This window comes from Lynx canadensis, chromosome D3, assembly GCF_007474595.2.
Source record: "Lynx canadensis isolate LIC74 chromosome D3, mLynCan4.pri.v2, whole genome shotgun sequence".
Lineage (NCBI taxonomy): Eukaryota > Metazoa > Chordata > Mammalia > Carnivora > Felidae > Lynx > Lynx canadensis.
The window spans coordinates 76,216,218-76,237,717 of NC_044314.2; the positions used below are offsets into that span (position 1 = coordinate 76,216,218).

The window sequence follows — 21,500 nt, forward strand, 5'->3', positions numbered from 1 at the left end:
CTTTACCTGGATTATCTTCAATTTGTCTTCACATCAGCTCGTATAGAAGGAATCACGACATTCTCAGTTTACAGATGAGGAGATGAGGTGGAGAGGTGAAGTCATTTTGGCCAGGGCATCAGAGCTGGAACCTGACAGAGTCGTGACGCCAGCCCAGGCAGTCTGCTTCTCAGCCATCTGTGCTTTGCTGCCTGTAAATGACCCGTGTGGCCCTCCTTATAACACCCAGGTTCTGTGTTCATTGGCACTTTCTTTTAGGATTCCTTTTCTGGTGATGCAATTCCACAGGTCCAAACTGAGTTTAGTTAGATTTACAAGAGAAAACGAGCGTGTGAAAAAACCTAGGCTTTAGGTCTGTGGACAGGGCCATCTTCACACCTCAATTTAGAATTGCTTCTTTTCTCGGCAGAGAACCTTTCTGTGCCTGGGTGGCTCAGTCGGTTAAGCATCTGGCTCATGGTGCGTGAGATCACGCGTCAGGCTCTGTGCCAACAGCATATAGCCTGCTTGAGATTCTCTCTCCCTCTCTGTCTCTCTGCCCCTCCCCCCACACTCTTGAACTGTCCTTCTCTCTAAAAATAAATAAGCTTAAAAGAGAAGAAAGAAAACCTCCCTGAAGACTGTGATCCCCACAGGCCTGGCGGAATGCCCTTCTTCTGTGTTCCTGCCACCTGTGCTTGTCCTGTGGCGCATGTCTTCTGCTGCACCGTATTTGGTGGTTGACACGGCCTCTTCGTCCCGCCAGGACAGGGCTGCCATGTTTACTTCTCTGTCTCTAATACTCAGCACAGCGTCTGGGCCCCATGAGAGTTCATAAGTGACACGTGTTTGTCCTTCTTAATGATAGAGTAAATTAATGTATTAAACTAGAAGAACTAGTAATAAAAATAGTTTTATATTGAGTATTTACTATATTCCAGGCACCATACAGGCTTACCTCATTTATTGCACTTCACAGATACTCTTTTTTCCCAAACCAGGTTTGTGGCGATCCCCCATCGAGGAAGTCTGTCGATGCCATTTTCCCAACAGCATTTGCTCACTTTGTGCCTCTATTACATTTTGTTCGTTCTTGGAATATTTCAGACTTTTTCGTTGCTGTTACATTTATGGTTTATATGTGATCAGTGGTCATGACTCAGTGAAAGCTCACATGATGGCTAGCATTCTTCAGCAATAAAGTACTTCCTAATTAAGGTTCATGCATTGTGTTTTTTTAGACATCATGCTGTCGCACAGTTAATAGACTACCGTATGGTATAAATACAACTTTTGTGTACACAGTAAAATTGAAAACTTCATTTGACTCACTTTAATTGCACTGATATGTACCAGAGCCTGCCATATCTCTGAGATATATCTGAAATTAAATTTTTTACATACCATATACAGATAGTTGTAATACCAAGTTATGATTTGCCTAAAAACTTTATTTCATTTAATCCTACGGTAATCCTGGGAGATGAGTATTATTGTCACTCCTTTCACAGATGATGGGCTGAAGCTCAGATTACATGACTTGCCTAAGGCCAGCCACTGTTTGAACAGTAGAGCCTGGATTTGAACCCATATCTGTCTGACTCTCAGTACTGTGGTCTTTGTGTTTAGCATAATTGCTTCTCGGGACATTTCCACAGTTGAATCACAGTGGAGAAATCACAGAATTCCTTGATCTTGAAAATTTTCTGGGAAGCCTTGCCCCAGTGTTGTACTGACTTGTCTTAACAGGAGAATAACACAACAACAAAATAGGTTCAGTTTTGCTTGGCCATGATTCCTTGTTGTACGCTCGCTTTTAGAGCATACAGGACCTCGGCATGGATTGCACCAACATGTTTAAGAAAGGAAATAGCTTTTGTGTACCTGTTACAATAGCATTTGTCTTGGTCAACACAAAATTGGCTTGATAAGCCAGATTGACTTTTAGATTCAGATGTGTCACGTGAGTATATCGTGATGGTTACTTATGATCAGCATTGAAAAATGCTTTTTTAATGTTTGTTTACGTTGAGAGAGAGAGAGCATCCACGAGTGAGGGAGGGGCAGAGAGAGAATCCCAGGCAGACTCCACGCTGTGCATGGAGCCTGATGTGGGGCTTGATTGCACCAACCATGAGATCATGACCCGAGCCGAAATCAAGAGTTGGACACTTAACCAACTGAACCACCCAGGCGCCCCTGAATATTGTATTCTCAATGAGACGTGGACTAGATAACGGGTGAGATCTAAGCTAGTGTTAATGAGTTGGTCTGGCTGACTCTTCTGTTGATCAAAGACAGTAAAGAGACTGAGACAGTCTTATACAGATTGAGCCCCTAAGCATTAGCTAAAGCTTTTCTTTTTATTACCCTAACTTTGTGTGCTCACAGTGCCATTCATTTCCAGAACTAGTGATTTGTATATTCAAGGGTATTAGTTAATTTTACTAAGAGTTGTATTTAACATTTTGAGTAACACCAAGTTTTTTGTTTTTTTTTTTTAACAGTAAAAACACACCTGTAATTTACAAATTGTATTTTGGTGAAAAGATTTAGCATTCTCGTTCACTATGTCTGCTAATGCAGTTGATTAAATAAAAATCTTTGTGGTTCTAGAAATTTGGATCCTTGTAATTTGGTGGCATGTCCTTGGCAGTAGCTATTTCTGGACATAAAACTTGACAGTTCTTACTAGTTGACATTGACCATGATATATAGATACTTGAGAGTTTGGGGTGGAGGTAATAAAGGAAAAATGATTCTGAGCAAACCTACAAACTCTGTGGTGTTGGTGTTACACAGTACGTTTGTTTCTCTCTTCTTTCAGACTGGTCGAATTGACAAATCCTACCCTACAGTATGTGGCCACACGGGACCGGTGCTCGACATAGACTGGTGCCCACACAACGATCAGGTCATTGCCAGCGGTTCAGAGGACTGCACGGTTATGGTAAGCTCCCAGGGGGTGGCATGCACACAGGCCAGTGAGACCTACCTACGACTTTCAAAAAGCATGTGTGTGCAGAGGCTTGAAAAGCAGAAAGTCATAGCAGTTTTGATTGTCCATTGGATTATACCATGATTTAGTGAGATGAAAGGACAACTGTAGCCAAGCCTTTTATAAGCCCTTCTATCAAAGAGGTTGTACTCTATTGTTTTTCTTCTTCTTTTGTATGAGCGTGCATGTGGACGTGCTTATTGGCTGTTGTCACGTCTGCTCCATGGGAAGATTTTGAGGACAGTAAAATGACCTTCCAGTAATTCTGTGAATGCCATTGGACCACATAACTCCTCTCCCTCCCCCAAAAGGAAAGAAACTACCAACATGAATGGAAACTTTATAGTGAAATAAGATGCCAAAAGTTATACATATAAAATGGGACATATCGCATATATTGGGAAATTGAAAAGTTTTGCGATAAGTAAAGTGCTTATTTTCAAGCTAACGTCAGAAGGTGTGTTCTGTCTAGTTTGACCCTGGTTAAGAAATTCCTTCTTATTCAGGTAGACAAACAATATGAAAGAATTTTAAAGTAAGTTCTTTACATTCCCCCATTTAGATTCCAAAAGCAGATTATGTGTGAAACCAGGCTTTGGGATGCTTTTTAATGTCAAGCATCTTGTTCTTGATTATGTTCTTCTTAGCCTTGAAATGTAATTGTGGGTTTGGATCAGTTTTTAATCCTAGCCCCAAATATGTTGAAAGGTTAACATAGTCACAGATGGGGAGTAATGCATTAAGAGCTGAGCTAAGTGAAGGCCGTGCCTGCGTCAGTTACAGGCGATCTCACGCGTGTCAGGTGCAGAGCTTGGAGACCACTCTTATTTCCCTCTTCATTTTCTGTGGACCGAGCCAGACTTAGAAACCGTGTTTGGAAGGCTTTTTTATTAATTAAAATTATTTGACATAAACAAATTAATGCCTGAACTGTGTCATTTAAACATTTACTCATTTTTCCTCATGGACTTTTGGCTGAGGAGAGCTCCTCCTGTGATGTCCTAATTTTGGCAGCCAAATCATATTAAGGAAATATGTTAAAAGGAACTGTTCTGCTTAGTGTGCCTTGCTAAATTGATCATTTTTATGGCTGCAGATACATTTTACTAAAGGAAAGGAACATTGTTTAGACCCTTGATGCCCAAATCTTAAACTGAGAGTATTAACTTCTCTTGAAGAAGCAAGTTTGATTCATCTGAAAAATAAAACAAAAACAAAACAAAAATGCTTTTTATTATAAAACACGCTAAATAAACAGGTAAGGGAGTTCAGTTAAGTGAATCCCGTGTAACCACTGCCCAGGTCAGGAAATAGAACTTTGCCAGCCTTCTCAGACTCTCCCTGTGCCCCTTCCCTGTCATAAACACCCCCCCCACCTCCCTCCCTCCAAAAGTATCTGCTACTCCCCCTCGTCATTCTCCATGGTTTTAATCACCCAAACATGTATTTCTAAACGCTATAGCTCAGTCTTGCCACTTTAAAGAACTTGGTACATCTTTTGTAACCTCTTGGCTCCTCTTCCATCGTTTTCTTGTCCTTGACAATGAATCTGATGAAGAAGCCCGACCTTTGACCTGCATCTTTCAACTTAGTTTCTGATGATTGCACATGCATGGTGCATTTCAACATATTCCTCTGTCCTCTAAATTCCCTATAAATTGGCAGCTGGATCCTGAAGTGTGATCATGTTCAGGCTCGATCCCCTTCGCAAGATGATAGCTAGTGTTACGTTCTTTGATCAAGAGGCCCGTGATACCAGGATGATTCGTGCAGCCGTTGATGTTCAGCACCCAGATCCAGCAGATCCTTAGGGGTCGCAAAATGGTGATATTAAATTGTGTTACTTTGTTTTCAATTTTTAGCAGGTAAAAATTGTAAGGGGATGCCCCCTCTTATCTACCATTTGGCCAGTAGTACTGTTTATATAGGAAAGTAGGACAGATGCTTGAATCTCTCCTTTTGTTTACTCAGTTTTCAAGATAATGAATTGGTTCTCTCTCTTCCTCAGAAGACGACCAGTTAGGGTTTTTCCCCCTTTCATGTCATTTTGAATTCATGGATTGGAACATCTTTCGTGGGTTTTGATTCATTACAATTCTTACCTCAAAGCCCAGGTCATCCACTCTTTGTTAATAGGAACTTGTTCAAGGTTCCTGAGTCCTTTGACATACCCTGGTTGTTTTTGATGGCTTCCCTGGTATTTGGTATGGTAAGGCACTCCGTGCTCATCTCGGACATCTCTTCACCTACACTTCATATCAGTCATTTCTCTCCGAAGCTCTGGTTTCTTTCTTTTTTTCTTTTCTTTTTTCTTTTTTTTAAATTTTTAATGTTTATTTTTGAGAGAGAGACAGAGAGACAGACAGACAGACAGACAGACATAGCATGAGCGGGGGAGGAGCAGAGAGAGAGAGGGAGACACAGATTCGAAGCAGGCTCCAGGCTCCGAGCTGTAAGCACAGAGCCCGACGCGGGGCTCGAACCCACGAACCGGGAGATCATGACCTGAGCCGAAGTCGGACGCTTAACCTAATGAACCACCCAGGTGCCCTGCTCTGGTTTCTTTTAATGGAAAATAGAATTTCTAGATCACAGTCTGGGTGCTAGGAATGGTCATTGTTACCATGGTGATCACTTTTTAAAGACTTGGCAGTAAATGGGGCTAGAATATACATATATATTTAAAGATAAGATACCATGTGACCTCACTTTAATATTCCCTGTTAAAATTCTGGACTGTATAGTTTTAATCTAACCTTCAGTATTGCATCTCTACCTTCTTGCATACTGAGAATCCGGGGTCTGAAGGGCTCAGGGGTGAATTAGACTGCCCTGATCTGTCCCATGTCTCATGCTTTATTACTATTACATACAACAGATTCAAAGCAAAAATACTGTTGTGACCACCATAAATCAGTTTATGATTACTGAAAATAGTTTCCACAACTTTTTTTTTTAATGTTTATTTATTTTGAGAGAGAGAAGGAGAGAAAATCCTCCAAGTAGAGGAGGGGCAGAGAGAGAGGGAGAGAGAGAATCCCAAGCAGGAGCCCCGGAAAGCTACAACTTTTTAATCTGCGCTATTTCTGTTCTCCCTCTTTAAAAATGATGTACTGATGGGGGCGCCTGGGCGGCTCAGTCGGTTAAACGTCCAGCTTTGGCCCAGGTCATCATTTCACGGTTCGCGGGTTCGAGCCCCGCATCAGGCTCTGTGCTGACAGCTCAGAGCCTGGAGCCTGCTTCGGGTTCTGTGTCTCCCTCTCTCTCTGCCCCTCCCCTGCTCACACTCTGTCTCTCAAAAATAAATAAGCATTAAATTTGTTTTTAAAAAAATGATGTACTGATATACTCTGGGGGTGCTTGGGTGGCTTAGTTGGTTGAGTGTCCTTTGGCTTAGGCCATGATCTCATGGTTGTGGGACTGAGCCCCACAAGAGGCTCTGCTGAGCATGGAGCCTGCTTAAGATTCTCCCCCTCCCTCTCCCTCTCCCTCTCCCTCTCCTTCTCTCCCAGCTTGCACGAACTCCACTCTTGCTGTCTCTAAAATAAAAATAAATAAATAAAAATAAAATGAGGTGCTCTGTAATTCCAAGATCACATAGCCATTATATTTAACAGCCTCTCCTTAGTTCTGTAAGCATCCGTATTTAGTGCTCTCCATAGGTTCTTATGTCGACCTCTTTCTAGTCACTTAGACCATCTGAAGCTCCTTCCCAGGTAGATTCTAGACCTCAGTACACTAGAACCCAACCAGAGAGTGCTCGCCTCTGGGCAGGCCCCACACTGAGGAGAAATTCTCAAGAATGGAATCAAAAGAAAAGGCTCATGGGAACAATATTTTCTAAGTTCTTCTACATAGATAATGGCTGGTCTGTGATCTTTACAAATTTGAAGGTGAGTTTTTCTGGATATAAAATCTTTGGTTCACAGTCCTTACTCAAGTATGTAAATATATTATTCCATTTTTTTTTTTTTTGTCATAAAGTGTTGTTGTCAAAAGAAGTCAGATAATCTAATTCTTTCTCCCTTGTAAACCATATATTCTTTTTGCCTAGATGTTCATAAGATTTTTTTTCTTAGAACATAGTAATCTATGGGGCTGGCTGGCTCAGTCAGTTAAGCAAGCATGCGATTTCAGCTCAGGTCGTAATCTACGGTTCGTGGGTTCGAGCCCTGTGTTGGACTCTGTGCTGACAGCTCAGAGCCTGAAGCCTGCTTCAGATTCTGTGTCTCCTCCCTCTGCCCCTCCCCTGCTGATGCTCTGCTCTCTCTCAAAAATAAATAAACATTAAAAAAAACCTTTTTTAATATAATAGTAATCTTGCTAGAATATTGTTGGTTATTCTGAGTTGGCATTCCATGGTTTGTGGTGTGTTTTTGGGTTTGGTTTGGCTTTGTTTTTTGAAGAGAGAGCTGGAGCATGTGCCCACGAGCTGGGGGCGGGGGGAGGTAGGGTGGTGAGAGGGGAGGAGAGAGAGAGGGAAGAAAATCCCAAGCAGGCTTCACACCCAGTGTGGAGCCTGACTTGAGGCCCAATCCCATGATCCTGGGATTACGACCTGAGCCAAAATCAAGAGTTGGATGCTTAACTAACTGTGAGCCACCCAGGCGCCCTATGGTACGTTCTTTCAGTATAAGGTTTCAGGTCTTTTTCCCCCTCCCAGGAATGTTTTCTTCAGTTACAGTCTTTGTATTTGTTCTGTTTTCCTGCCTTGGTTTTCTTCTTCAGGGACTCCTGTTAATCCATATGCTTTGTCTTCTTTACCTGTCTCCAGTATTGTTTAGTTTTTCTCCCAACCTTATTTCTAATTTTGAAAAAATTTTGCTACCTTACTTTTGAGTTTTTCAAGTTCTGATTTATGTGTCCCCTGGATTTTATTTTGTTTTGAAATAGTATGTGATGGTTTTTACCTCCTTTTGAGCATACCTTCTTAGCATTCTTTCTTTAATTTTTTTTTTTTTTTTTAGTGTTTATTTTTTTTTTTTTGAGAGGCAGAACATGCACAGGGGAGGGGCAGAGAGAGAGGGAGACACAGAATTTGAAGCAGGCTCCAGGCTCTGAGTTGTCAGCATAGATCCCAGCCAGGCTCGAAATCACAAACCGTGAGATGACGACCTGAGCGAAGTCGGCCGCTCAACCGACTGAGCCACCCTGGTGCCTCCTTTCTTAGCATTCTTTTATTGTTTATAGGAATGCTATTCTATGCCTTATTCTCTTTGTTTCTTATAGTAATTTGGGGGGCCTTGGCTTTTTTTTCCTTTTAAATTTCTTATGTTTATTTTTGAGAGAGAGAGAGAGAGAGAGAGAGAGAGAGAGAACGTGAGGAGGGGAGGGGCAGAGAAAGAGGGAGACAGAATCCGAAGCAGGCTCCAGGCTCTGAGCTATCAGCACAGAGCCTGATGCAGGGCTCAAACCCACGAACCGCAAGATCATGACCTGAGCCAAAGTTGGCCGCTTAACCGACTGAGCCACCCAGGCGTCCCTTCTTATTTTCATGTGCATTTAGAGTCATTCGGAGGTGGCTTAGTGCACATAGCCAACCTAACTTCACAGAGCTCCCCCCGTCTGTCCTTTCCAGGGGGCGTTCAGAATCATGGTGGCTTGCTTTCTTAGATTTCCTAGCCTGCCTTTCTTTGTTTTTGTCATTCCTTTGCCCCTCTGACTTCTGTCTTTCTCAGATTTGTTTCCATTCCTTGGAATTTCTCACTGTGGGGCCTGTCTCAGAAAGGAGCCCTTTCTGGTTGACCTGTGGAGTACGGGGTCTGGACTGAAGTCTAGATTGCTCCAGCCCCTTCAGACCTTTGTATTCAGGTCCCCGTCCTCACCTGCTATTGGAGAGGACAAAAACCTTCCCAGTTTCCATTGCTAGTGTCATAGGGGCCTACTGGTGTCAGGTCTGTGAAGCACCACATTGCTGTCCCATGACTTTTCCACACAGAGACCGATAGATAATACACAGGTCACGTGGCTATTGGTGGTTTCCTCCTCCCACTTGCATTTGGGGATTATCACCTAGTTCTGGGTTTTTGTTTTGTTATCTGCTTGCTCTGTGTTTTTATGGAGAGATTTGGGAAGATCCCAAAACTGTGCTTGCCGCTAACACCACCATCCTTCCAGAATTTTCTTTGTTGCCCTTTTTTATTGGTATTGCCAGACTAAACATTTTGTAAATTGAGTCATGCTTTGAGGTAAATCCTCCCCCTAGTTTATTTTTTTAAGCTCTTAAGAATGGCACTGATATTTTAATCGTTTAAGGTCCCCCAAATAATTTGTTTTTATTATTGGGGCAATTACAAGAAGCTTTTGTAGCTTAGCAGTTGAAATGAAATTTTGAAGAAATAGTTGATTGTCTCCTACCCCACCTCTTAATACCTCATTTTCCACTTTGCTCTCCTAAAGGTAAAAGAACACTGTATGATAGATCAGACAGTTTCAAACAAAACCATTTTAACATTTTATGTTTACTTTATATTTTAAGCAATCTCTGTGCCCAACATAGAGCTCGGACTCAACAACCTGAAATCAAGAGTCGCATACTTACTGATTGAGCCAGCCAAGCGCTCCGACACCATTTTTTTTTTTTTTTAAACAGAAAAGCTTTCTTTAGTTTCCCAAGCCTAGGCTGTTGGTGGTAACCCAGAGCTACAAATAGTAGATAGTGTAACAAAGCCTCATTATAGCAGGGGAAGAATACTGAGAAAAGCTCAAGATGGAGAATTGGGAGCATGTGTATAGGCCACTTAAATGCTCTCAGCCTCAGTTGCCTTACACGTAAAATAACAACAACAATAACAACACCAACGAGGAAGCTATGAATACATAGTGAGTTACTATTTTTTACAGTGTAGCTATAGCAGATTCATAGCAATGAGAATATCTTTAGTAAATATTCAGTAAAAAAAAAAAAAGTACAATAGAACCACTTTGTCAAATGAACTGTAAAAGAATTAGGTTAATTTTTAAAACTGCTTTTTGTATTGGGGCTTCTGGGTGGCTCAGTCGGTTAAGCATCTGACTTCAGCTCAGGTCATGATGTCACAGTTTGTGGATTTGGGCCCCGCATCGGGCTCTGTGCTGACAGCTCAGAGCCTGGAGCCTGTTTCAGATTCTGTGTCTCCCTTTCTCTCTGCCCCTCCCCTGATCACACTCTGTCTCTCTCTCAAAAAATAAACGTTCGGGGCGCCTGGGTGGCTTGGTCGGTTAAGCGTCCGACTTCGGCTCAGGTCATGATCTCACGGTCTATGAGTTCGAGCCCCGCATCGGGCTCTGTGCTGACAGCTCGGAGCCTGGAGCCTGTTTCAGATTCTGTGTCTCCCTCTCTCTCTGACCCTCCCCCGTTCATGCTCTGTCTCTCTCTGTCTCAAAAATAAATAAATGTTAAAAAAAAAAAAAAAAAAAAACGTTAAAAAATATTTAGAACCTCCCCCCCCCCCCCCCGCTTTTTGTATTAATAGTCTAATTCCACTGAGCAGTTAGGCACTGATTTGTTAATGTGGCAAAAGCATTGATTCAATGACAGTGATGTCCCTTTGATCGCAGGTTTAGGAAAAGGAATGCCAGGCTGATGGCACATTCCTTCATGTTTTACAGATGGCTTCTTTAAGCAGCCCCAAAAGCGAATTATATTGGCGTAGTTTACCTTTCTTGTACTACTTTTTGAAGCTGTGTTTTATACCGGCAAAAAGGAATTCTACAAATCCTCCTCCCAGAAATTAGACTGTGCTCCTAGGTTTTCCAGACTTTTCATACCGTGAGTTCTTTTCTCCAACAGTGTGTTCTCACGGAGAGTTTTAAAGATTGTGGCTGCTGAGTATTTTACTTGGGAAGAGTTTAGCTCTAAGAAAATATTACTGCTTTCCATAGCACAAAGAGCAGCCAAGTTAAGTTTAGTGAATGATCTCGATTCAGTGCTGTTGCTTATCTGCAGGGTAGTAATCAAACACAAATGCAAAAAATGGCTGATTCACACAGTGGGTTGCATAATTGTTTTTTCCAGAGTCAGGGAGAGGGAAAGATCTTGTGGAGTATTTGTCTTATTTGTGTCTAGCCCATCCCAAATGAAGTTTAAGTGGACATTTTTCCCTTCTCCCAAATCAATTTTACACTTGGGTGGAAATCAGCAAAGATAAACTCCCTGTTTTATACGTTGTTGCTTCTGTTATAAATTTTCCTAATACAGTTTTTGCCTTGAAATAAAAATGGAAGCGATATTGTAGTTGGTGATGAGAGTGAATTCCTCAAGATTTCTGACCCCTTGGTCATTCGGCAGATGGCATCTGGGCCATTTGCTAGTGGGTATTGTAACCTGGGCAGATCAGAGCCCAGCTCTCAGTTCTTGATTTTGCCAAAACTAATGTTGTTCTTAACGTCATGGTTCACTGAGGCACATCCTGACTCCTTACATGCTGCCCCGTGGGTATTGGATAGGCAGCCTCTGTCGGGGATCCTGCAACTGCTGTAGAATCTGCGAGCCTCCTCCCGTCTCCTCTCATCTCTTTTCTTCATTTTCTCTTTGGAATTGGTTTCCTTCGCACTTAAAAATATAGCCTTTTGGGGGGATAGCCCTTTTTATGGCTGTAGCCCTAGTGCCTAGACCAGTAGCAAGTTCAGAATGGGGGATTGAAATAGGGAAGAGGTGTCTGGAAACGCTTCCCGTAACGTTTACATTTTGCACTGTTTGAGATTTAACAAAACCATCAAACAAATTGCACTTTAAAATTACTCCTTGAGAGAAACCCACGTTTCATTTTCATCACTTTTTTCTTTTTCTTTTTTTTTTAAGATTTTTTTTTAATTTTTTTTTTCAACGTTTTTTATTTATTTTTGGGACAGAGCGAGACAGAGCATGAACGGGGGAGGGGCAGAGAGAGAGGGAGACACAGAATCGGAAACAGGCTCCAGGCTCTGGGCCATCAGCCCAGAGCCCGATGCGGGGCTTGAACCCACGGACCGTGAGATCATGACCTGGCTGAAGTCGGACGCTTAACCGACTGCGCCACCCAGGCGCCCCTTTTTTTTAAGATTTTAAATAATCCCTACACTCAACGTGGGGCTTGAGCCCACAGCCCTGAGATCGAGTCGTACGCTCCACTGATTGAGTCAGCCAGGCACCCCATTCATCACTTTTTTCTTAGAGCTGTTCTCTTGAGCTGTCCTTTTTCCATTTTCAGAATTCCACATGTTGAAAAGGATTCCAGTGATACATTAGTTCCTGAACATGCACTTAAAAGTTGTTTTTTTTTTTTGTTTTTTTTTTTTTTTTCCAGAACCACAATGGGTTTTTACTGATTGATTCACTTTTTCATATGGAAGCCCTTGGGACTGATTATGGTTTTTTTTCCCCCCAGAACGAAACATTGCCATAGCAATGTCCAGTCCAAATAGAAAATCTCAGGAATACACAGTATTATTTGAAAAACAAAACAAAGCAAAAAAATCAAGTGGAGGAAAGAGATAGCTTGTCCCTGCCGTGCTGAAATGCTCAGTCTGGGCACAGCAGAGAGAGGGTGGTTGACTCCTGTTTTCCTCTCTGCTCACTGACGTGTTTTTGAAAAAGCTGATTGGTTTTGGAGTACTAGCTTTAGCCACGGTAACAGATGCTAATAGACCTGCATAGAGATCAGAGCTGTTCTCATTTGTGCTAATTGGCCTAGGCACGTATTAGAGCTTTCGCACATAATACCTTGGATGTAAATTAGAAAGTGCTGAATTAATTTGAAGACAAGGTTCTTGAAGGAAATCCTGATGTTCACACCCTGAAAATATATGCAGGGGTCATAGTAACAGCAAGAAAAATAACCACGAACATACAATAAGCATTTTTTTGGTCAAGCCCTGTTTCATAAGCCCTTATGTGCAATGATTATATTTAATCATTATAACAGCACAGTAAGGCAAGAGTATGTCCCATTTTAAAGCTTAGGAAACACCAGTCCAGGCAGTAACTGGTCTGTCGAAGGTCACCCTTTTTGCGCTGTTTCACATTAGGGGAATGCTTTGGGTATGCAAGGTGGTTTAGCTCGTTTGATGCTTCCAGTAACGCCTGTAAGCGGATCCTGGCCCCGTATCAAGCAAGGAAATTGAAGCTTCCAGAAGTGAAACCCCTGCTTAATGCTAACACAGCCAGTTAGCGTCCCAGCTGTGACAGGAGCCAGGCCGGCGTCCTTTCTCCGCACCAGCCCGCGTCCCACATTACACACAAGAAGACTAAACATGTACCGAGCGGGCCTTCTGCTTTGTTGTCCCTGCCCTGCCGGTGGTGAGACCTCTTCAGTCTGGACTGGAAGGCCACTGCTTGGAAGCTGCGGACAACCCTAAAAAGGGCAGAGAGCCATGTAAGGACAGCCTGTGAGTAGGGCTAGTGGGCACCAGCCAGGGGGGCGTGCTCGCTTGATGGAGAAAAGCTCACGGGTCTCCAGCTCTTTGCCGCAGCCCGCAGTGCGCGACGCCACCACCTTTACTTACCAGCGGAGGCAAGGGTTCCGTCGTCTCCTCATTTTAGTTGCATAGACTTTTCCAGCCACTGTCTCCTCCCGCTGTAAATCCTCATGCCTGTGTTACCCCTCCCTTCTTTCCTCTGAGTCCTGGTCGCTACGAGAGGTCATTCCCTCAGAGGGCCTTCCTGAACGTACCAGCCGGGGAGAGCAAGAAAGCAACCTCACGACGCCTGCATTTTCGCTCAGCACTTGGCTTACGGCAGCGTAGCGTTGCTTCCATACACCTTGTGGTTTCCTGGTGCACAAGACAAGGGCCAGCAGCAGCTGACACTCACGAAGAGCCTGCCTCACGACAGGCATCGCTCTAAACACTTTAGTTTCGTATCACCACATTTGTCCTCCAGACAGCCCTGATGAAAGCAGATTCATTGTTATTCCCATTTTAGAGGTGAGGAAAACTTAAGGCCCAGCAAGTGTAGGTGCAGGTCTCCAAGGTTATGCAGGTGATACCGGGCAGAATCAGGAATTGAACAATCTGTTTTAGTTCTGGGACCCACGTTCTTAAGCATTGCATTGTTCTGTCTCTGCATTTGGGGGGCACAGGTTGTATGCCAGGCACTGTTCTGGGGCTTATGAACTCATTTCATCCTCACAGCAGCCCTAGAAAGTTTGCCCAGGACCATCAGTGTAAGTGGCCCAGGCAGGGTTTGGACCAGGGTCTATTTGGCTCTGGAGCCCATGCTCCAAGCCCCCACATCACACCAGTTATGTTTGATTTTTGGTCTCCTAGAAGTCTCTGCTTTCTGTTAGACTGTACACCCCTTGAGAGCAGGGCCCGTGTGTGGTCACCCTTTTTTCCCCCTTGCGTGGTAATGAGCCTGCCTTATCATGGCTACTCAAGAGCTGTGTTGTGTGAATGAGCGCCCAAGGTGGTAAAGTGGGTTAGGAACCATTGAATCTTCTAAAGGTGAAATTAAAAAAGGAATAGTTTCTTCATTTTACAAATTATATAAGTGTTTTGCCCCATCATTAAAATTTCCTTGCCGTCCAAGGAAAACCTGAACGAGGGAGAAGCTAGAGACAGGAGAAGGTAAAGTCCCATCGTGGGCCCCGCTTCCACCTTCATGTTTAAGATTGGAAATGCTGGCTCTAAACAAAGCCTTCCGTCACTCCATGCCCCATTCGGGATTTAGAGAACACACTATTTAATTGTGGTCAGAGCGGGGTACAGAGGTGTCGCAGACCTTGCAAGAAAACCAGCAGCCCGTGGTTGTGGTGCCATCTGGAGACGGCAGGTGGTATTGCCACTCTTCCAGTTCTAAGCCCGGGTCGGAATTCATCTTGGAGAATGCATTTCCTGTTGAGTCACTAAAGTCCCATTTCGTAATTGTTTCTCTGACTTCATGCTTTGATCAAATCAGCAGTTGTTTTCTGTTCCTTATGTTAAAAAACGGCAACAAAACACAAGACCTGCTCTGCATTCAGATAGCTAAGTTCAATTTGGAGCTGTTTTACCAATCATAAACCTTTGATTATAAAGTAATGTGTATGGGATGAAAGCAACCTATAGTGCTGGGTGTGTTCAGCAGATACCCACATTCTCCGGGGGAGGGGGCCATGGCTCAGGTTTGTTTGGTGGAGAAGAGGGGCAAGGTAGGTTTTCCTTCTGCTTTCTGTGCTCGTTCACAACTGCACTGTTGACAATTTGCTGAATGGTGAGGGTTCAGGGGAAATTAGGTGACATCCTCAACTCAGGCCCTCAAAAGGCCAGGTTTATTTTGCCGTGATTGGCGTAAGGGGTTGTAGTTAGCCTGGGCAGAATTTAGCCGTAAGAATGAACGATCACTTAATTCATGCCTTTTTCCCATTCTTCAGGATGGCAAACTTTTTCTTCTAATTTTTTGCGGGACAGCAGAACTGAGCTGAACCTTAAACACCCATCTAATCCAGATCTTTGCCTTCCGCTAAGCAGTTGAAAACAGACATTGTTTGTCTCCTCCTTAAAAATCCCCAACAAAGGAAAATTCTGTTTCTCACTTGTTCCACTGTTGAGCATGATTTTTCACTGGCAAGTTCTAAATTTTTCGTGAACTAGTTCCTTAAAATCTTTTTTGGTGGTGAATTTACTTATTTGAATACATCAATACTTATTTAATACATTTTAATATTTTAATATATTTTAAATATACAAACAATTTAAAATATATTAACATATTTAATGTGTTTTACTCTCTGTATGTAAAAAGATAATTACTTTAAACCTGAACCTTTTCACAAACGTAAGTATTACTTAATGTCTGGTTTTCTACAGGATTCTTGGTGCTGTTCGGCTTAGTTGTTACTCGGTTCTTCCTTCATAGAGGGTTTCTCTTAATCCTTTCAAACTCATGTCTTCCTCTGTCGTAGTGTCTTATTATCCCTTCCGTCTGATGTTCTTCCCATCCCCGACCCCCTCTACCATGCAGGCACATCCCCATTTAAGATATGGTGAATATCCTGTGTGTCTTCACCAGTCAGAAGCATTTTTTAAACTGCTTCATTGAGCTACAGCTCACATACCGTTCACCCATCTAAAGTGTACAATTCAGTGGTCTCGATTTATTCACAGATACGTACAACCATCCCCAGAGACCATTTGCGAACATTTTTTCATCACCCCAGAAGGAAACCGTGTACCCATTCACTATCACTGTCCCGAAGTCCCCGGCGCTAAGCAGCCACTAATCAACTTTCTGTCTCTGTGTATTTTTCTGTCCCGACATTTCATATACACAGAATCCTATGATATGTGGACCTAGTTTTTTTTTACTTCGCGTAATATTTTTGAGCTTCATCCATATTGTAGCATGAATCAGTACTTAATTCCTTTTTGTGGACAAGTAATACTCCATTGTATATAGATCTATCATATTTTGTTTATCCATTTCTCAGTTGCTGGGCGTTTGGGCTGTTTCCACATTGTGGCCTTTATGAGTAATGTTGCTGTGAACATTCACATACGAGTTTTTGTGTAGACATATATTTTCATTGCTCTTGGGTTACCTTAGGAGTGATGTTGCTAAGCCGTATAAACTCTCGTGTTTAATCACTTGAGAGCTGTCAGACTTGTTTCCAAAGCGGCTGCACCATTTTATATCCCCACCAGCAGTGTGTGGGGGCCCTGACTGTCCCACATCCTTGTCGGCACTCGGTATCTGCCTTTTGATCATAGCCGCCCGTGGGCGTGAACTGATGCTTTATTGTGGTTTAGATTTGCGTTTCCCTAATGACTAAATAATACCGAGCGTGTTTTCATGTGCCTTAAAACTAGTTGTGTATCTTTCTTGAAGAAATGTCCAGATTCTTTGCCCATTTTAAAAATTGGGTTGTTTTACTTTTATTGTTGATTTGTAAGAGTTCTTTATAGCTTTTCTTTCCATGTCCTTCGAAACACAAAGCTTTAAATTTCCATGAGGCCAAATTTATCTTTTGTTTCTTTGTAAGGTTTTTCTGTAGTAGATGTTACAGAATTATTACGTGTATTTTTATTTTCCAAACGTAAAACTAGAGAAATCATGATGTTTTAAACACTGCACCATCCCAAGAGCTCTGGTGGGTGGCGTCTCTCCCCTCAAAACCCGTGGGCTCCACGAGGGCTCATCACCCCAGTGCTGCCTCTCATGGGGGCCTTGGTCGTTCTCCCTCTTTCTTTTAAGTATTTCTATATGCTTCTAGTCAGAGAGTTTTGAATTTAACAGAGAATTTAGAATAAAATGTCAACTACTGTTAAATAAAAGTGGGGACGCAGCATTTTGGAGGCCTGGTAGATGTTCTGATCTTTAATATCGTACTCCATCTTACAAACAGCTGCATAGAGTCGACGTGCAGTATTCCACGTTTCATCCAAAGACCAGTGTGTGTTCTGCAGAGCACGTCTGCAGACCGGATGGTCAAGGGAGGGTGATCGTGAAAGGTCCTACCTCACGTGGATCCTCTCGCTTCCTTTCCCAACAGGTGTGGCAGATCCCAGAAAATGGACTCACCCTTTCCCTGACCGAACCTGTGGTGATTTTAGAGGGCCACTCGAAGAGAGTTGGCATCGTGGCCTGGCATCCGACTGCTCGCAACGTCCTTCTTAGCGCAGGTGGGAGCCGAGCAGTGGGGGAGGGGGCAGTAGCCAGTGCGTTTTGATGTGTGCTCCACAGCTTTGAAGCAGCTCATTAGGAATCCATGCTGAGGTGCTGAGATGCAGCAGTTCTCTAGCCTGCCTGCACACCTGTGTGCGTGTGTGTGTGTGTGTGTGTGTGTGTGTGTGTGTGAAGGCTGCATTGGCAGTCTGACTCAAGACTTCTCGCTTAGAGAAATGAACAGATACATGCTTACCTATAAATCCAGCAGATGCACGGCTCCTGCTGGGGCCCTTCATGGACCACAGTTTTAGTTATTCTTGATAGAGCAGGAGGATCCCTGGTGGGAGCCCTGGGTGCCAGCTCTGATGTTGTTGCCAACTTTGGGGTGGTCCTGTGAGGCAAATATCCTCCTTCCTTTAAAAAGATACTTTCATTTTTCTCCTTATACAAGTAGTACATGTATGTTATAGAAAATATACAGAAACGAAAGGAGAAAATAAAAATCAGTTGTATTCCTGCCACCCGCCCAGAGGGAACATCATTACCATGTCCGTGTTTCGCTCCACAGGGTACTTTTTTGCACATACCTGAGTGATGTCTCCCGCAAAGATAGGTTCAGACACTTTACTTGTGACTTGCTTTTTGCACTTAGTGGTACACTGTAGTCCTCTCCATGTGCCATTGAAGGTTCTTCCTCTGATATATTTTTTTAAATGTTTATTTATTTATTTTGAGAAAGGGCAAGTATCAGTGGGGGAAGGACAGAAAAGGGAGAGAGAGAGAGAATCCCTAGCAGGCACAGAAGTGGACGTGGGGCTTGATCTCACGAACCGTGAGATCCTGACCCGAACCAAAATCCAGAGTCCGGCGCTCAGCTGACTGAGCTACCCAGGCTCCCCCTTTCCTATCATATTTTTAACGACCTCAGTGATAGTCCATTGTCTAGACATCTTCATTTATGTAATCAGTCCCCTATTTCTGGACATGGAGGTTTTGGCTTGTGTTTTTATGCTGCTGGACAGCACTACAGTGAACCCCCGAACCAGGATCTAGCGTTCTTGGTTTGCCACTTGAGTGGTTTCCACGTTTTACCCTGCAGGAATCTCTTTGTCTCCAGTTTGAGATTTTGTCTTTTATAGAAGCCATACAAAGGTCACAAGGGAGTGTCATGGGATGACGGAAAAGTTCTATATTTTGATTGTGATGATGGCCACACATATGAATATATACACTTGTCAAAATTTAGCACATGTATACTAAAAATGGGGGCGTTGGATTGTATATAAATCATACTTTCATAAAATTGACTTACAAAAAAAGAAATACTAATGTGAATGGTAGAATTTTTAAAATCTTTCCCCTCACCAGTACAAAGGAAGGGGGCAGTTGAGTTTTTAACTGGGAATACAGGGTGTTTATCATATAATAAATTTAAAAAATACCACGTGTACCTGTTGAAACCAAGGACTCCATTTCAAAACAGATGCTACTTAGAATTCTCTCCTTTTTTAAGTCACAAGTGACTATACCTGGGAACTCTCCTCATATTCAACTCAGCCCAGTAAGGAGAAAAAACAGTTGTAAAGATGGAAGTCAATCATGGAAAATTTCCTGCTGCCCTTCTCATTGAGGTCAAATATAGGGTACTGTCAGCAGACTCTCCCCATTCTGCCTTTTACAAGCAGAGGAGAATGGCTAATTGCTGTGTTGTGCATATTTTAAGACTACGTGATCTATCCATGGTGGCTGAAGTTACCTGTTTGCCTGTGGTGTGCAAGACAGAGGAGAGTCAAGTCTCACCCTAGGGTTTAGCTCCAGCTTTACTGTCGTACAAGTTTGTTTCCAGTCTTCTACTTCCGGCCCTTAGACAGCTTGGGTGCCTGGATATCAGTGGCTAATTTTTCTGAAGTGCTTGTAAAATTGGCTTATTGGCAAGAATTTATCTTCAGGATATCCATCCCTTATTTACTTCATCCTTGAACTAATGTCCTGGAAGCAACAAATGGTGCCACTTATTACAGGGTCCTTGGGGCAGATGCTTGAAGGAATGTGGAATTGATGAACAGAGGGGTGTGGCTGAGCCAGCATTGTGGCCTCTTTGGGGATCAGCTTCCAAATCCACATGCCTACTTGATTATAGTTTGGGCTTCTCAGATCAGCCCAGCCTTGACCTATTTTTCTCCCCTTTTAAAGATAAAGATATGTTGTGAGCACATGGTTAGGTCATCCTTCAACGTGAGGCCATGTTTTACAGCATCGTTGATTTGAATAACGTGCTGTGTCACATTTTTGTTGAGTACTCTAGACAGTCATTTAAACTCTTCATTTTTATTTCCTCCGGAAAAGAAATAAGTCGTATTCATTCTGATGTTGGTTTTACTAGAAAAGGAAACACACGATCACTCGGGGTCCATCAGCCCGTTAGCTCTTAAAAAACATAGGATTCTGTTTTCTTAGAGTTCTTTGTTTGGCTGTTACTTTTTGTGTGTTTCATATGAAACCAAATGGAGCAAACCATGTTTTTCCTTTAATACATTTCTTTTATATACATGTGTTTTTTCTTTGTCACTTTGGTTTTTAATTAGCGGCCAATAAAGTAGGGCCTCCCGGGGCGCCTGGGCAGCTCAGTAGGTTGAGCGTCTGACTTTGGCTCAGGTCATGATCTCGAGGTCTGTGAGTTCAGGCCCCGCATCGGGCTCTGTGCTGACAGCTCAGAGCCTGGAGCCTCCTTCAGATTCTGTGTCTCCTTCTCTCTCTGCCCCCACTCCCCACCACTCTCTGGCGCGCTCTCTCTCTCTCTCACTCACTCAAAAATAAACATTAAAAAAAATAAAAGTAAAATAAAGTAGGGCCTCCCCGCGATCAGCATCTTCCTGTGTCTGTGTCTCCCTGCTGTATTCCTAGTTTTCACAAGCGCGCTGCTGTATGGGTGTTTCTCATCTCTGAGGAGCATGGTTTTGTTTGCTTTCAGGCTGTGACAATGCCATCATCATCTGGAATGTGGGGACGGGGGAAGCCCTCATAAACCTGGACGATATGCACTCGGACATGATTTACAATGTAAGCTGGAACCGGAACGGCAGTCTGATCTGCACAGCTTCCAAAGACAAGAAAGTGAGAGTGATCGATCCTAGGAAGCAAGAGATTGTTGCTGTGAGTATGCGAAGGGCAGAGCCGCCCGTGTTTGTCGCACTTGGGCGAGGGCGAGCTTTGCTTGTTAAGGCAGGCGGCAGAGGCCTCGCGCCCGCTCCGTGGAGCCTAACTGCAGACGCCGGACCGTGAATCCGCACAGGCTTCTACAGGCTTCTTCCTCCCGGTCACACTTCAGAGTTGTGTATCCCACAATTTACACAAGCCGTACCTCTCCCTTGGTGACCATTTTCCACAAAGAAACAAAGTTTTTATCGGTTCACTAGAATCCTTAAGAATTTACCAGTCTAGATCAGCTAACCCAGATAGTTCACTGCGTTTCTGGCTTAGCACTGAGTATTGATTGCTTCATTGATCCCCGCCCCTTCCTGCAACCATTGTCAGACCACGTTACAGAGACGCCACGGGTATCTTATCAGCTCAGTGTCTTAGTTTCTTCCACCCAGACTAGGCCTCAACAAGTCACCTGTCATGACAGAACACTTTGGGACTTAAGCTGGGGTTGAAGCTGTAGGAGCTGGACCCCAGAATGTCCTGCGTCTCCCCTTCTCTGGGATGTGCTGGTCCTTTGGCAGTATTACTTCTTAAGTTGGGTGACAGCCACAGCTCGTACTTGTCGAGCACTGGGGACTTGCCTGGCCCTGTGCAAAGTGCTTTCTCCACTAGAACCTTTCAGGGCTCACCACTAGTGCACTCTCAAGGAACAAATGAATAAAGGAAGGGGTTCACTGAACTAGACTTCGCTGTGTCCTGCGAAATTGGTGGAAACCATAGGGTATACCCAATCTTCAGGTTATCCCCTGGAGAAACAGACATCTGGTAGAGTCC

The 21,500-nt window shown here is 43.3% G+C and overlaps 1 protein-coding gene across 2 annotated transcripts in view; it reads left to right on the forward strand.

Moving 5' to 3' along the window:
• CORO1C (coronin 1C) overlaps window positions 1-21,500 on the forward strand; it is a 76,603-nt gene that overhangs the window by 44,750 nt on the left and 10,353 nt on the right. For both annotated transcript variants that reach the window (XM_030292537.2, XM_030292536.2), the window contains 3 exons: window positions 2,807-2,929; window positions 17,407-17,536; window positions 20,494-20,675. In XM_030292537.2, the coding sequence (XP_030148397.1) occupies window positions 2,807-2,929; window positions 17,407-17,536; window positions 20,494-20,675 (435 nt within the window). The remainder of the gene's footprint in view (window positions 1-2,806; window positions 2,930-17,406; window positions 17,537-20,493; window positions 20,676-21,500) is intronic.